The sequence below is a fragment of the Lynx canadensis genome, chromosome A3 (genome assembly GCF_007474595.2).
Source record: "Lynx canadensis isolate LIC74 chromosome A3, mLynCan4.pri.v2, whole genome shotgun sequence".
Classification (NCBI taxonomy): domain Eukaryota; kingdom Metazoa; phylum Chordata; class Mammalia; order Carnivora; family Felidae; genus Lynx; species Lynx canadensis.
In genome coordinates, this window is record NC_044305.1 from 119871488 (window position 1) to 119889472 (window position 17985).

At 39.3% G+C, this 17985-nt stretch overlaps 1 protein-coding gene across 9 annotated transcripts in view; it reads left to right on the top strand.

The window, feature by feature from the left end:
* Nucleotides 1-17985, top strand: part of DTNB (dystrobrevin beta) — a 242119-nt gene that overhangs the window by 184069 nt on the left and 40065 nt on the right. For all 9 annotated transcript variants that reach the window (XR_003967936.1, XR_003967937.1, XM_030311505.1 and 6 more), the window contains 2 exons: nucleotides 13709-13794; nucleotides 14641-14754. Coding sequence is in view for 7 of the 9 variants with exons in the window: in XM_030311505.1 (XP_030167365.1) it covers nucleotides 13709-13794; nucleotides 14641-14754 (200 nt within the window). In the remaining 2 variants the exon portion in view is untranslated. The remainder of the gene's footprint in view (nucleotides 1-13708; nucleotides 13795-14640; nucleotides 14755-17985) is intronic.

Sequence of the window (17985 nt, forward strand, 5' to 3'; positions counted from 1 at the left end):
TTAGCATTATTTTAATATGCAAATGGTAGAGGGATGGTAAACTTGAAATTTAGGAGAATAGATATAGGTACCTCAGGAACAAAAGGAGAGGCATGGGTTTAGGGAAGGGATTACAGTGACCTTTAGTTTTATCTATAATATCCTCCTTAAAAAATGAGTCAAGAAAAAATCAAAGAGCTGGTTCTTTAAAAAGATTGAATCGGGGCACCTGGGTGGCTCAGTTGGTTAAGCGTCTGACTTCGGTTCAGATCATGATCTCACAGTTTGTGAGTTTGAGCCCCGCAAAAGGCTCTGGGCTGACAGCTCAGAGCCTGGAGACTGCTTCAGAGTCTGTGTCTTCCTCTCTCTCTTCCCCTCCCTCACTCATGCTCTGTCTCTCTCTCTCTCACAAAAATAAAAACATTAAAAAAGAGGATCAAATAAATTAATAACCCTCTAGAAATCCTGATGAAGAAAAAAGGAAAGAAAACACAAATTACCAGTATCACAAATGAAAGAAGGGACATTGCTACAGATCCTACAGGTATTTTAAGGATGATAAGGAAATATTATAAGCAGTTTTTGCCAATAAAGTTGGCAACCTAGATGAAATAGACAAATTCCATGAAAGACACAAGTTAGGGGTACCTGGCTGGCTCAGTTGGTAGAGCACGCAACTCTTGATCGTAGGGTTATGGGTACGAGCCTGATGTTGGGTGTAGACATTACTTAAAAATAAAATCTTAAAAAAAAAGGCAAATTAACAAAACTGACATAAGAATAAATAGAAAATCTAAATAGTCCTAAATCTGTTAAAGTGATTGAATTCATAATTAACTTCACACAAAGAAAACTCTAAGCTTAGAGAGCTTAACTATTGAATACTATCATGTATTTAAGGAAGAAATAATAACAATCTGACATAAATTTTCAATAGAGGAAGAAGAAACACTTTCCAAGTTTTATCAGGCCACTCTAACCTGATACCAAGACAAAAGAGGCCATTACAAGAAAAGAATATCAATAACCAAATTCTCTCATGAACATGAAAAAATCTTTAACAAAATATTAAAAAATTGAATCTAGCAATATATAAAAAGGATAATACACCATGATCAAGTGAGATTTATCCTAGGAGTGCAGATTTAACTAATACATAAAAATCAGACAATGTAATTTGCCAAGTTAGCAGTTTAAAAAAGAAAATTATAAGATCATTTCAGTAGGTGCAGAAAAAGTATTTAACAAAATGCACTGCCCTTTCTCTCTTCTTTTCTTTTCTTTTTTTTTCTTTTCTTTAATCTCGGTAAAGATTATTGACATTGAGAATTTTTTTAAAAAAGGAAATAGTTCTATAAAATGCCAATTATTACGGACATTAATTAAGAGTCACGAGTCATGAAAATATCTAAAGCCTTTCTCAACTTATTTATATTTTCATTCTTACTGCAGGTAGTGTGCTTGCTTTCATTTGTCCTATTTCCAAATAGAACAGGATTTTACTATTTTGGAAATTATTGAATAAGGCTTTGACCATTTTTTTCTATGTTTTTATTGTTTATTCACTTTTTTCTATAATTTATTTATTTTTTATAATTTACATTCAAGTTAGTTAGCACATGGTGTAACAATGATTTCAAGAGTAGATTCCTTAAGCCCCTTACCCATTTAGCCCATCCCCCCTCCCACAACCCTTCCAACAACCCTCTTTTCTCTATATTTAAGAGTCTCTTATGTTTTGTCCCCTTCCCTATTTTTATATTATTTTTGCTTCCCTTCCCTTATATTCATCTGTTTTGTATATTAAAGTCCTCATATGAGTGAAGTCATATGATTATTTGTCTTTCTCTGACTGACTGATTTCGCTTAGCATAATACCCTCTAGTTCCATCCATGTAGTTGCAAATTGCACTGCCCATTTTCAGTATACTAGTAGTAGAAGAAACTTCTTAAATCTGCTAAAGAACACCTACAAGAAAATCTACAGCTAATATAATGAAAGGTTAAATTTTGGACTATTTCTCCTACCTAATATTGAGAACAAGACAAAGGTGTCCACTTTCACCACCTCTATTCAAAATTGCCCTGGAGGTCTTAGCCAGTACAATATGGAAGAAAAGGGAAAAAAAGGAAGAAAAGGGTGTGAATATTGGAAAGGAGGAAGTAAAGCTGTTATTATTTACAGATGACATGATGGTGTAGAGAATGTCCTAAGGAATCTACAAAAACACTGCTAAGACAGATACATGACTTTATAGCAGTGCTGCAAGATACAAAGTCAGTGTACCAAAATTGATTGTATTTCTATCTACCAGCAGTGAATAACTAGAAAACTAAATTTAGGAAAAACACCATTTACTGTAACATTTAAAAACATCAAATACTTATGGATAAATTTCATGAAAGATGTTAAGCAATAAAATATTGCTGAGAGAAATTAAAGAAAACCTAAATAAGTGGAGAGGTATGCCATAAAATATTCAGATTTAATATTGTTAAGATGGCAAAATTTTCCAAATTAATCTACAGATTCAGTACCAGTCAGAACCTCAGTAGACTTTTTATAGAAATTGGCCAACTGATTTTAAAACATATTTGGAAACCAGAGGACTTAGAAGAACCAAAAGTCTTTAAAAAGAACAAAGTTGGTGGACTTAACCCTACTTGACATCAAGACTTACTGTACAGCCACAGTAATCAAGAAAGTGTGGTATTGGCAAAAAGATAGACAAATGAGTCATCCATAAGATAAGCTTATATGTATAAGGTCAAATGACTTTTTTTGACAAGGCACAAAAGACATTTTGGGAAAGGAAAATCTTTCTAACAAGTGCTTCTGGAACAGCTGTATATCTATATGAAGTAAAGAATCTCAAACCATCCATAGAAACCAACTTGAAATGTATAATAAATTTAAACCTAAAAGCTAGAACCATAAAGCTACTAAAAGAAGGCGTAGAGAAATATCTTCATGACCTTGGAGCAGGCAAAGAATTCTTAGAGGGATCATGAACCATTAAAAAAAAAAATTGATAAACTGGACCTTTTTGAAAATAAAATCTTTTGCCCATCAAAAGATACTATCAAAAAAATAGACAAACCAAAACCTGGAAGAAAATATCTGCAACACATGTCTGATAAAGGGCATACTATGTAAAGAATTCCTGCACCTCAATAATAAGACAACTCCCAGTTTTTAAATGGCCTCAAGACTTGTCCAGACCCTTCACAGAAGAAGTTATACAGATGAGCAATAAGCACATAAGAAGGTGTTTGATATCATTAATCATCTGGAAAATGGCAATTAAAACCATATTGACCCACCAGAATGGCTAAAATGAAGAAGATTGACAACATCAAATGTTGGAGAGGATGTGGCACAAACAGAATTCTCGTACATCAGACACCAAAAGTGCGTACTGTTTGATTCCTTGTATATGAAATTCTAGAATAGGTAAAATTGATTTATAGTGATGGAAATCACATCAGGTACTGTTTCTGGGAACGAGGATATTGAAGAGAGATAAAGAAAATTTCTAGATTGATGGAAATGTTCTGCATTTTAATAGAGGTGTGGGTTACAAGTTACATGCACTTGTCAAAACTGATTGGATGGCGTATTTAAGATATGAGCATTATATCTCAGTTAAAAGAAAAAGGAACCAAGAATGGTGAATATGGAAGAGTTTGTATTGAAAAATGGCTAGCTACCCAGGGATCTGCCATATGTTTACTATAAATTTGAAGTAAGTTATAATAAAATGTTCCCTTTTTTCTTTCGTTTCAACCCTTTCCTTGAAGAGTTATATGCATATTAATATACATTTCCCCTTCCTTCTGCACACATATTCATCGTATTCATTTGGCAACTATTTATTACTTATTTTATTTACTATGATGAACAAATGATTCCTGCCCTCAGGGAACTAACAGTCTAGTGAGAGGGACAAACATTAAACAAATAATCACACTATTAACGTAACTACAAACAATTAGGTGCAGTGGAGGGAAAATAGAAGGAGCTATGAAAATGTATAGCAGGTCCCTGCTTTATACTGTATGGCTTCTGTGAGAAAGTGTTACTTGTGTTGAGATCTGAAAATAAGTAGAAGAGAATTCAGTTTCCTAGGAGCTAGAAAGAACTGAAACCCAAAGCAGCCCATGGGCTGCTGTTGCTCCCACTCCAGCCCTGTGCTTGGATTTTAATTGTCTTGAGGTACAGTGGGCAAAGCCTTGTGCATATGCAAAGTGGAGAGTTGGAAATGAAGCTTTCACATTAAGCTAGGCCCCCAGAAGCACAACCCGGTGAAAGTATGATACAGAAGACGTCCATCTGCTGGCACAAAAATAGAATCGGAAAGCTTATGGGTCTCCTCCTGTAGGAGCAGAAGAGGTCTCCCCTAGGAATTCACAACCTTAGTCCTGTCTGTGTTCGTGTTGGGTGCATTTACATAACTTCATAGTTTGAGAAACACCCAGGTGAAATTTTAACATGAAATTAATCCTCTGGCATGGAAGAGAAGCAAAATATAAATCCTCTCCTAAGGTTAACGTTCACAGTTAAGGCCAAGCAGACATGAACTCCTGAGCATCTCTGTAAAGCAAGGAATCCAACTAGACATGAGAATCCCAACTAGACATGAACTCCTGAGCATCTCTGTAAAGTTAGACCCTCAGTGACTTTAGATATTAGAATTATTGGCTATAGAATAGCTGTTTAAAATTTCTTCAGACCTGAAAGAAGGAATTAAAAACGTAACAAAAGACTAAGAAGACCAGAGATGAAAACAAACCAAATAGAATATAAACATTTTTAAAAACTAAAGTTGTTGAAATGTAAAACTCAGTGGATGAGTTAAAGGTCAGATCAGACACAGCTGCACAGAGAATTAGTCTGCTAGAAAACATATGCAAGAAAGTTTCCCAGATGCAACACAGAAAGATGAAAAGTTTGAAACAAGGTTTTTAGACTTACAAGATAACCAACAGCCATCTGATTGGAATCCCCCTCCCCCAATCCCCCCACCACTAAAAAAAGGAAAATAAAATTATTTTCTATTAGGTGAGAAAATATTTAAAGAATTAATGGCTGGGGCGCCTGGGTGGCTCAGTCGGTTAAGCGTCCGACTTCGGCTCAGGTCATGATCTCGCAGTCCGGGAGTTCGAGCCCCACATCGGGCCCTGTGCTGACAGCTCAGAGCCTGGAGCCTGTTTCAGATTCTGTGTCTCCCTCTCTCTGACCCTCCTCCGTTCATGCTCTGTCTCTCTCTGTCTCAAAAATCAATAAATGTTTAAAAAAAATTAAAAAAAAAAAAGAATTAATGGCTGAAGATTTTCCAAAATTGATTCATGACATGAATCCTCAGATTGAAACATAACAATGAGTTCCAAACTTGGTAAATAATTTCGCACCTAGATGTATCCTAGTGAAACTACAGAATACAAAGACAAGGTACTCAAAAAGCAACCAGAAAAGATAGATACCTGCAAAGAATTGATAGATTTCTCAACGCCAACAACAATTCAACAGTTTTTTTTATAAACAAGAAAAACCCGCTTTCTTTAAAAATAACACTTCCAATCATATCCACTGCTGCTGATGTTTATGTTGAAACTTTTAAGAATTTTCTTTGTGAAAAAAGACAGTTGAATATCATTAATGTACTGAAAGTAACTAAACCTGTCAAAGGAAAAGGGGAAAGACTTTTTCTGGCAAGCATTGAGAAAGGCCCCAGTGAGATTCATGCTGAAAGAATAACACTGATAGCTAACATTTATTGACAGTTTGCCAGTCATTATTCTAAGTGCTTTGCATATATTAGCTCATTCATTCTGCAAAACAATCTCATGAGAAAACTAAGCCTCAGAAAGGTAAGGAAACTACTCAAGGTGACGGTTGGTCAGTGGCAAGCTGGGACTGGGGTACTAGTCAATCAACTCCTGAGATTTAGCTACAGAAGGTTGTAGTTCAGGAGGAGCATTAAATCTGGAAGAAAGAGCAAGACAAATGGAAGAAGGATCTGAGGCTGAAACAACAGACTGTGTGAACATTAACCAGGTAAGGAACACCCAGTGTGTGCCAGGAGGGTGTTTCAACCTAGGTAAAGGCCCTGAGGTTGGAGGTTTCAGCACCGAAAAGATGTCTGTGAGGCTGGAGCCCAGAGAACAATACTTGGAGTGAAATTAGGCTGGACAGGCAGGCCAGATCTCTCAGGACCGTCTTCTACAAACACAGTATACTGATTTTAGAAATGTGTGCCAATTTATGTTTACTTCTTCATAGAGAAATAGTGCTTCCAGTGGAGAGTCTGGCTTTGTTTCTCCCCCGAAAAGTAATTTATTCCTTTAGATTTGTTTAGGCTTCGACATCTTTTCCTTGAGTATCTAGTATTAGGTCATATATCTGACTCCCAACATTACAACTCTAAAGGTTAGTGAAATGGAACAGAATGGAGGGCAGGTGGGGAGAAGTCTGAGGAAAAGAAAAGTTCCATTTAATTAGTTAAACCTTACATGTGTCCTCAGTCACAACCATTTAAGTTATTTTAGAAATTAATTAAATTTGTTGAGATAGCATTGTGGTTGAATGTTTAAAATTAAGTATATTCAATGCCATCATGTAGTCTTGTTGACTTTACATCGTACTTTAAAAATACTGTAAATAAAAGCTCCAAAGCCATTTGACCCTGAAAAGGAGGTCACGTTCTCCTTTCCTGCAAACAAGATAAGTCTGTTTACACCTGATAGTTTCTGATGCCACTTCTCTAATTCGTGTGAAAATGATAATTGTTAGAATGGTCTTGAGTGGAAATACTGATAAGGTCCCTTTCATCTTCAGTTTATTTTCCAGTGTGTGGTTATCTTCTAAATATTGGGCCTCTCAGGAAGGATTCTTCTTGACTAGATTTCTGTTAAGAGGACTACTAATCTGCTAATCTCTTGCCGATACAAGTGCTTTGCATAAAATGGGTGTAGTGCTCAAAAGAATTTATTTATAGCCTGCCAGATAGGCTTTGTATTGACGTTTTACTTTTTTTTTTTTTTAAACCTTCTTTCACAAAAAAAGACCATTAAATCACTTAAGCAGCCAGCATGGCACCCTGTGGAGTACCTCAGTGTCAGAGCCATCCCTTCTCTTTTAGTTGACAACATGGCCACTGGAAACCTCTTCAGGCTGACCCTTGAACAAAGAAATTCTAGGTTGTTTAGATGAACCAGGAGAGCTCATTTGTTTTCCTGGAGTGCCTAAATTCCTTTAAAACAAACAAACAAACAAACAAAAAACTACAGTGTGTGGTAAATCATAGTAATAAGAGCAAATTCTTAGAATTTCATCACAAACATCAGCAACACTAGATGTAATCAGAGGAGAGTTTTTTGTTTCTTTATTTTTTAAGTTTTTTTCTTTATGAAAAATGTGAAATTCCTTATGGAAGACTTGGAAGAAATGTGAAAGGAAGGGGAAACATTTTGTTGTCATCCCACCCAACATGTTTTCAAGAAGCTTTTTTTTTCAGATAGCCCAGCCTTCACAGCCTTATCATCACATCAACTGCTCCAGGCATGCACCATTCCAGAAATATCCTTATGGCTTCTTGCAAGTAAAGATCAACAGTATCCATGTGGTGTTTTGCACACATTTAATGACTCAAAGCCCCTGTAGAATAGTAATTAATTGTCAAACGTGGGTACATGCTATAATCGTGTGAAGCATTTAAAACGTAGAGATCCTTGGCTTTGCTTCCAACCTACTGAATCAGAATCTCTGTGTTTAGAGCCCATTGATTTTTTTTTTTATTTAAAAAGGAAAAACAAAACTTTTTGTAAACAAAAATGTATAGCTAGCTAGGGAACCACTGCCCTAAAAGTCATTGGGTTTTTGAGAGGATTAGTAATCCACAGTCTTCTAGTTAGTCTAAGTGAGATTGGGGTGATGGGAGGGTGCCGCTGGAGTATGAAGAAATCATAGCTGATATCAGGCACATCTCTCTGGAACTCCTCCTGCCAAGCTCATACAGATGGGAAGCCGCCAGCCCTTTTTTAGGAGGCTTCAGAAATGCATGCTACCAGATTGCAGTTTGCTGACTGCATTGGCTTTCTTTGGTTTTTAAAAATTTGCCCAGGTTTACACAGAGGGATCTTGTTTTTACCCTGTATTTTTCAGATGTATTTCCATCTCATTAAAGATGATGGAGCTCTCTGAGATTACCTAAATCTAAGAGAATGCTAAGTGGTCCTCTTCACATCTCTTTCTGTAAATATTCCCATTTTACAGCTGAGAAAATAAAGGTGTAGGAAAATAAAATAAGTCAAGGTCTGCATAGTGAGTAAACAGCAAAATTTAGGATTCCTCACTAGCCTCTCTACTTCCATTCTTATCCCACTACAGTAATAAACTTTATTATAGAATACTTTTAGAGAAATTACCAAGCTACCACAGACTTATATAACCCATGCTGTTTTTCCTCTTATTAACATCTTAACACTAGCATGGCATGCTTATTGCAATTAATGAGCCAATATTGATGCATTATTATTACCTAAAGCCCATACTTTATTCAGATTGTTAGTTTTTGTTTATTTTTTAAAACGCTTATTCATCTTTGAGAGACAGAGCATGAGCGGGGAAGGCGCAGAGAGAGTGAGATACAGAATCTGAAGCAGGCCCCAGGCTCTGAGCTGTCAGCACAGAGCCCGACGCGGGGCTCAAAACGAACCACGAGATCATGACCTGAGCCGAAGTCAGACGCTCAACCGACTGAGCCTCCCAGGCACCCCAGATTTTGTTAGTTTTTATCTAATGTCCCTTTTCTCTTTCAGAATTCCATCCAGGATAGCACATTACATTTAACTGTCATGTCTGTTAGGCTCCCCTTGGCTGTGACAGTTTCTCTAACTTTCCTTGTTTTTGATGACCTTAACAGTTTTGACGAGTACTAATCAAATGCATTGTAGAATGTCCCTTATTTGGGATTAGTCTGATGTTTTTCTCATGATTAGACTCAAGTTATGGCTTTGGAGGAGGAGGAGAAAGAGGAGGTAAGGGCTGTTTTTCTTCCGTTGTACCTGGGGTACATAGCGTCAACATCATTTATCTATCACTGTTGATGTTGACCTTGATCACCTGGCTGAGGTAGTGTTTGTCAGGTTTCTCCAACATAAAGTTACTCTTCCCCTCTGTCTCCACACTGTCTCTTTGGAAAGAAGTCTCTGCGGACAGCCCACGCTAAAGGAGTGAGTGTTAAGCTCCACCTCCTTGAAGGCTGAGTATGTACCTACAGTATTTGGAATTGATTCTGTATTTCCTTGTTTAGAGCCCTACAGTGGCTTCATACTACATTCAGAATGAAATGGAAACTCTCCTCCAAGGCTAAAAGGCCCTTGGCGATCAGGGTCCCGGGGTCATCTCCTAGAGTCAGCCACCATTTTCACCAAAGCCCACGTCCACTCCATCAGTGCTGACCTAAACACACCCAGATGAAGCAGCTGCAGGCCTTGCTTGGCCTTTACCTAGCACACCCGTCCCTCAGATCATCACCTGGTTAGCTTCCCCGCTTCACTGAGTCTCAGAGAGCCTTTTCATAACCACCTTATTCAAAAAGAGTCTTCTGTCTCAGTTCACTCTGTTTTATGACCCTGTATTTCTTCATTGCATCTATCACTGCTGATGGTATATACTGTCTTTGGTTCCTTATCTTTCTCTCCCAGCATAATGTAAGCTACCTGAAGGTGGAGCTGTATCTTATTCACTAATGCATCCTAGTTCCTAGCACATAGTAGGTGCTCAGGAAATATTCGTTGACTAAATGAATAAACTTGTTAATTTTTGAAAGAAATCATGTTTAGGTCTCTTGTGGTTAAAGTATTCCATGTCTTTGTGAACTAATAATTCCCTTTCTGTCTTGTTCCCTTCAGTATCCTAGAGGCATTTTAGGAAGAGAGACCTGGGTTTGTTTGTTTTTTTTCTTTTAAGGAGCACTGTGAAGTTTAAGATAGTAAATAAATACAGTCCCAAGTTTCTCTGTTATTTAATGTAACGTGACTGTGTTTCACATTTGATTGGGGGAAATCAGCCGTCATCAACACTTACCACTGGGGGCTCTCCTTGTTGTCATCTCCAGGTGGAGAGGCTCTGAGCTCCAGCTGGAACTGCTGCCTCAGGATAGAAGTCTTTGACCCGCACTTCTTTGTACTTGAGTAACAATACTTCTTGGTGCCAAAGAATCTCTCCTGGTTGGGGACTGCTGATAATAACTCTTGATTCCTGTGTTAACCTCTTCTTTGAAAGAAGCCTCAGCCTTGCAGTAACTCAAAACTGAAAAGATTCTTTAGAAATCTCCAATGAAATACTATGAGGTTTTTGTTTGTTTGCCATGATGAAGCCAATTCCTTTTGAGAGTCCGTTTCCTCATCCAAATTTTCCCCAATCTCACACTAATAAGGAGCCATTCGCTTCAACTCCAGTTTTCAAGAACTGGAAATCTGTTATTCACAGCAGATTTAGTCTCAGGCAAGCCACTTTTGTGAGGCTCAGCTCTGGCTCTCACAAGAGTCTGAAAAGAATATAGAAAATTTGTTCAGTTGGCTGTTGGTCCACTCTAGAGGAAGAAACATCACCTTTTTTCCTTCTTTTAAGAAAAAAAATATTTGGTAAAAAAGCCTCCCACCCACATTTGCTATGCTGTTTTGCCCCTGTTTATTTAGGAAATGCCACATGAAAAGAACTATTTATTGCATCTTTAAGCTCTAGACAGGAAACAAGGTTTCTGCTTCACGGTAGGTCATGTTTTGGGCAGAACCAAGAATGTGCAGCGTGAAACATAGCCATCTCAGAGCCTTCATTTTGGGCTTCCGTTCTGGTTAATCAAAAAAAGGGAAACGTCATCTATTTATCCATTTTCCTAGTTTGTGTTGATTGGCTTTCATATTCTTAAAGGAGGCAACAAGGGTCAGAAATGTCAGTGGATATGCAAATCATAACCACAAACGATTTCGCCAGAGAAGATATGCAAATGGCCAGTAAGCACATGAAAGCATGCTCAATATATTAGTCATAGGGAAAATGCAAGTTGAATCCACAATGAGATACCACTTCACACCCACTAGGATGACTATGATCAAAAAGATGTACAATTACAAGTGTTGACAAGGGTATGGAAAAAATGGAACCCTCATACATTGCCAATGGGAATGTAAAATGGTGTAGCCACTTGGGAAAGCGGTTGCTGTATAACCCAGCAATTCCACTCCTAGATATATACCCAAGATAAATGAAAACCTATCAGTACACAACACGTGTCCACAAATGCTCATAATGACATTATTCAAAACAGCCAAAAAGTGGGAAGAACCCAAATGCCCATCAGCTGTTGAATAGATAAACAAAATGTAGTGTATCCATGTAACAGAATATTATTCAGCTACAAAAAAGAAAGTATTGCTACATGCTACAACACAGAGGAACCCTGAAAACATTTTGCGGAGTGAAAGAAGCCAGACATAAAAGATCATGATTCCATTTATATGAAATATCCAGAGTAGGCAAATCCATAGAAATAGAAAGTAGGTTAGCCGTTCTCAGGGTGTGAGTGTAGGGGGAATAGGGAATGACTGCTAATGGGTACGGGGGAGTTTTTTGAGGTGATGAAATGTTCTGGAATAAATGGTGATAGTCTCACAAGCTTGTAAATATACTTAAGCCCACTGAATTGTACACTTTAAAAGGGTGGATTTCATGGTATGTAAATCATATCTCAAAAAACCCACAGTTAAATATTTCACATGTACTAGAATGGTTAAAACAACGAAAGAAAAAAGACAATGACAAATGTTGGCCAGGATGCGGAGAATTCAGAACCCTCATTCATTGTTGGTGGGATTCTAAAATGATACAGCTACTTTGGAAAACAGTTTCATAGTACCTCAAAATATTAAATACAGGGGGCGCCTGGGTGGCTCAATCGGTTGAGCGTCCGACTTCACCTCAGGTCATGATCTTGCGGTTTGTGAGTTTGAGCCCCACTTTGGGCTCTGCTGACAGCTCAGAGCCTGGAGCCTGCTTTGGATTCTGTGTCGCCTCCTCTCTCTGCCCCTCCCATGCTCATGCTCTGCCTCTCAATAATAAATAAACATTAAAAAAATTTTTTTTTAAACATGAAATACAGGGGCACTTGGGTGGCTCAGTCAGTTAAGCGTCTGACTTAGGCTCAGGTCATGATCTCACATTTTGTGGGTTCGAGCCCCACATCAGGCTCTGTGCTGACACCTCGGAGCCCGAAACCTGCTTCGGATTCTGTGTCTCCCCTCTCTCTGACTCTCTCCCACTGACACTCTGCCTCTCTCTCTCTCTCTCTCTCTCTCTCAAAAATGAATAAACATTTTTTAAAAAAAATTTTTTTAAGTTTTTTTTTGAACGTTTATTTATTTTTGAGACAGAGAGAGAGCATGAACGGGGGAGGGTCAGAGAGAGGGAGACACAGAATCCAAAACAGGCTCCAGGCTCTGAGCTGTCAGCACAGAGCCCGACGCGGGGCTCGAACTCACGGACCGTGAGATCATGACCTGAGCCCAAGTTGGCTGCTTAACCAACTGAGCCACCCAGGCGCCCCTAAAAAAATTTTTTTTGGATATTAAATACAGAATTATCAGATAACTCAGGAATTCCACTCCCAAGTATTTACTGAAGAGAAATAAAAACATATCAACACAATGACTTGTAAATGATCATTTTTAGCAACTTCATTTGTAACAGTCAAAAGCTGGCAACAGTGGAATACTATTCAGCAGTAAGGTGGAAGGAGCTCCTGATTCATCGAACAACAATGACAAACCTCAGGAACATCATGCTTAGTGGAAGCCAGAAACTAAAGACCACATGTTGTATGATTCCATATATATGAAGTTTCTAGAAAAGGCAAAACTGCAGACAGAAAGCACGTCAGTGGTTGCCTGTGGTTGGGGATGAGAGTGGCAATTGACTGCAAGCCAGCATGACGGATTTTTTGTGGTGATGGGAAATGTTCTAAAACTGGACTGTGGTGGTTGGTTGCACAACTGTTTAAATTTACTAAGCCTTGGGGTGCCTGGGTGGCTCAGTTAAGCAGCCGACTTCAGCTCAGGTCACGATCTTGCAGTCCATGAGTTCAAGCCCCGCGTCGGGCTCTGGGCTGATGGCTCAGAGCCTGGAGCCTGCTTCCGATTCTGTGTCTCCCTCTCTCTCTGCCCCTCCCCCGTTCATGCTCTGTCTCTCTCTGTCTCAAAAATAAATAAAACGTTAAAAAAAAATTAAAAAATAAATAAATTTACTAAGCCTCATTGAATGGTATACTTAAAATGGGTGGATTTTATGGTATGTAAATTGTAGCTCCAAAATCTGTTTTATTTTTTAATGTTTATTTTTGAGAGTGAGAGACAGAGAGAGAGACAGAAACAGAGCATGAGTGGGGGAGAGGTAGGGAGAGAGGGAGACACAGAATCCAAAGCAGGCTCCAGGCTCTGAGCTGTCAGCACAGAGCCCGACGTGGGGCTCGAACTCACGATCTGTGAAATCATGACCTGAGCCAAAGTTGGACACTTAACCGACTGAGCCTCAGGTGCCCCCAAAATCTGTTTTAAAAAATCAGTAGTCTGAGTTTCTGGATATATTTTAATTACACACACACACACACACACACACACACAGAAAAAAAAAAACAACAAAAAAAACCCCTTTGCTTTCTTCTCACTGTAGACCCGTCCTCCTACTGACTTGAGCTTTAACTTTGATGCCAACAAACAACAAAGACAGCTTATTGCAGAACTGGAAAACAAAAACAGGTAAGAATGCAGAGGCCAAGCCAGTTTCTGAAGTCCAAGACTGTCATGTGAGTATCTGATTCTCCTTTTCCTTGCAGACTAGTTGTATTTTGACCATGAAGGAGGATCCCACCTTAGTGAATATAGGCCAGACCAACTCATGGGAATGCCCCTACTCTGATTTGGAGATCTCTGCATGCTGTACATTCTGGTAGCCCAAAGCCCTGTTCCTGTGCCCTCATGGATTCTTTTTCCCTTGCCTTCTCCCACCTACCAGCTCCCCTCTCATGATTCCCTTTTCCACCCCACCCCTCTTTCACTTTATCTGGTCATCTTATCCTGGCCCACTGCGCTGTATGTGACTGTCTGCTCTCTCCCCACAAAGCCATTTAAAGTCACAGACACCAGACGGCACACCAGTATGCCCTGAATAGTAGAAACCGGGACAAGGAGATTAGATGTAAAGTAACAGGTTTTGGAAGAAGAAATGGCAGCTCTTATCACTCGGGGGCTCAAGAGGAAGAAGGGAGATGGGGGGAGTTAGCATAGGACCCACATTCAGAGATTGCAGGGAGTTCGTTTTTCCTTTCCCTAGAAAGAAAGAAAGTCTTCTAGTGGCTGTTTTCCTTTAGTGGAGATTTTTCAAATTCTTGAGAAGAGTGTTTATATGACTTTCTCTACCACAAAAGATTGTTTCATTGAGGAAATATGAAGTGTGGAAATATCAAGAAGGTGGCTATTCCACATCTCGGTCATTTGGAAGCAGTCAGAACAAGATTGGTGGAGGCTGTTCTAGAATAAAAAGACCTGACAGGAAAGAGCTGTGAAGCGCTGTGCAGCCAACTTTCTTTCATCTGGCCTCTCCAGGGAGATCCTGCAAGAGATTCAGCGTCTCCGTCTGGAGCATGAGCAGGCTTCCCAGCCCACCCCCGAGAAGGCCCAGCAGAACCCCACGTTGCTGGCTGAGCTGCGGCTGCTGAGGTAAGTAGGGATACTGCACCACTGTCTGCAAAGGATGGTCTGTGGTAGGAATTTACGTGTCGGGAAACAAAACGAGTAGGATGGAATCTGTTTCTCAATACAACTAATCCTGTTAGAGCAAACAGTTAAAACATTCCAGTCATCCTGTTACTGCTTCAGGTGTTTGGATTCTGAGAACTTCAGCCATCGTGGCAGAACCAGGTCAACACCAGTGTCCGGCTCCACGCCAGGCAGAGCAGTGTTTACACTTTTATGATCGCTTTAAGAAGACTGTGCTCCGATCCGTCTTCTTATTTTGTTAATTAGTCTGACTTTGAAGACCCTTGGCAGGAATAATGCTCCTCTGTCCTATGAGTATATTCTCCCGGTGCTTCACGGTCAGAGCAGGACTCTGTTGAAGGGGAAGGGTGCTTGTTACACAGGCACGTCTCTGAGATGCAAAACCACGTGGGAACCCCTTGCACCACCGCTGTGGAACCTTCCCACTTTGACATAGACATAAACGGCCTCGGGGCCCGGAGGCTCAGGGCTCAGGACCTGAATGCGGGCAGAGAGCTGCTTCGGCCCCCACTGAGATGCTATTTTGGAGCGAATGGAGAAGTCTGCCAGAAGAGCTTAACATGAGAGTGATCTGATCACAGTTATTAGGCTCTTATTTCCTATCAGTCTTAAAAAGATGTGTGTGTACTCTTTGGTAAATGCAGACATTTTTTGGACGCTAAGTTAGTGACTGGCTTCTCACCAGACCTCTAGATGTCCAAAGAGTAGGTTGTAACATTTCTGTGTAGGTTGTAACATTTGACATTGCACAGTTGATTTTTAATGTGCCATCATCTGGGGTTCTGCATAGCCGAATATCCTTTTGTAATTCTTCCTTTGGCTTAGGTCATGTAGCTTCTCAACCATCATTTCTTCTCCTAGAGAATGGAGATGATTGTTTTTCTATAACTGTCTTTCTTTCTAGATTTATATCATCAATAAATAAGTCATAAAGAATTTAAACTGTGCAGATGAAAATCATTAGAGATACAGAGATTCCCATTCTTCTGAAAATTCATTTTAGTTCCTAAATTTAATTGGGCTTGAGGATTTGGTTCCTAGGCCCTCCGTTGCATGTCTGGGATGTTAGCAGCTTGGTGCTACTCTCCGAAGTCTGGGAGAGCATGTGCAGCTGACTCAGTCCCAGTGTTAACTCTGAACTCTCGGCATAAGATACAACTGTTTCCTTTTCCTCACCACAGCCCAGGCACAAGTAACTGTTTTATATCTAGCAAAGCAAAAAATGATTATACTCCAATCTTAACTGTTGCTGGAAGCGGGATCGCTAAAAGTCCTTAATTCAGCCGGAAGTGTCTGGAAAATGTCACAGATTTAGTAGGCAGAGGGCTGAGCCCAGGGATGTCATGTAGGCAGCAAGAAGCAAGAATTTACCCTAAATCTGAGGAGGGTCTAAATCTTGAAAAGTCCGGAAGTGTTTAATCTGAAAAGCAGCTTCTGTTATCACTAAAGAAAGAGAGACTATTTAGTAAGCGTGCACGATCAATTGCTTATGCACACAGACAAAACATATTGGCTCTCCACTTCACACTATATACAGAACACACTACCAGATGGATTAAACATGGAGACAAAACTTTAAAACTTTGAGAAGAAAATGTGAGAGAATTTCTTTAGGATTTTGGAATAGAAAATAGTTTCTCAGAATCACCGTGAAAGAAGTTGGTAAATTCATCTATATTCATATTGAGAACTTTTGTTTATCAAAAGACACATAAAGGGCAAGATTCATTTCTACGTATCTGGCATCCTTCTGGTTTTGATCAATATATACGAATCCAGGAACTGCCAGGTACCCAGCTAGTGTAATAAAACAAGATAGAGAATTTCATTCTTGGGGTTAGTGGTTATGAATTCTGTCTTTCCCCCATGATTGTTTTTAATTTTTATTTTTTTTAAGTTTTTTAATTTATTTTTGAGACAGAGAGAGACAGAGCATGAAAGGGGGAGGGTCGCAGAGCGAGGGAGACACAGAATCTGAAACAGTCTCCAGGCTCTGAGCTGTTAGCACAGAGCCCAATGCGGGGCTTGAACTCACGGACCGCGAGATCGTGACCTGAGCTGAAGTCGGCCGCTTAACCGACTGAGCCACCCAGGTGCCCCATGACTTATTTTTCAATGGTATATTCATTTCAATAATATATATAACAAATGTGTAAGATGTGAAGCATAAAGATAAAATGAACACCCATGAACCCACACCTTTGTCATGTGTTGTTAAAACCATGTCGTGTGTGTAAGTGCCCCCAAGCCCATTTCCTTGCTTCCACGTTCCCCACAGAGCTCTCCTCTATCCAGAATTTGGTTTATCATTGTCTTGCTTTTTAAACAGTATCTATCATCAAATATATGTGTATTCCCACATAATAAAGTGTTTAGTTTTGCTTTTTGTTTTTTGTGCTTTATAGAAATGTTGTTATATGCATAGAGTGGAACCTTTCCCCCCTTCAGTACTACGCTTTAGGGTCCTTCCATGTTGTTGCTGTAGCTACATATAGTTCCTTCATTTTCACCACATGGTGTAATTATTTGGTTGTGCATAGCACAGGGAAAGCGTACCGCATCCAGTCTTAGAGGTTCAGAGAAGAAAGGCTCTCTAGAAAATCGAATGAGTCGGTTTTTCTTTATTGAATTTATACCTGTGCTGGAAATTTAGGGAGTATGAAGACTAGAAAACAATGATTCCATCTTACAAATTTGTGATCTAGTTTTGGAAATAAACATAAAATAATTTTCTGGTCAGTTAACTAATATTATATAGTGTTAATAAATAGTATGGGCATTATGCTATAAGAAATCTAAGTATGAAAATACAGAGAGAGGCTAGAAGCAATTAGACCCATGGAGGTGGTGGAAGTTGAGCTAGACCATGGAAGGTAGGGTTGATTTGGATGGAGTCTGGGACAAAACATTTCAGGTTAGAAGTGGAGTTGGGGTTCAGCATGATCCCCCAAAGAAGTATGATACATTTCAGAGAAGGGAAAGAGTCTTAGAACTAAGAATTTGTTTCAGGCGTCCATTGAATTAATCTTTAGAGTGCCAGTGATAGGAGATAAAATTAGTTGAGGAATTGAGACCAGATTCTGGAGAGCCTTAAGTGATAGGTGAGTGGAAATCCTTGGAGGATTTCAAACAATGATGGTGTTAACTTCACTAGATGTTAATTGAGTACAT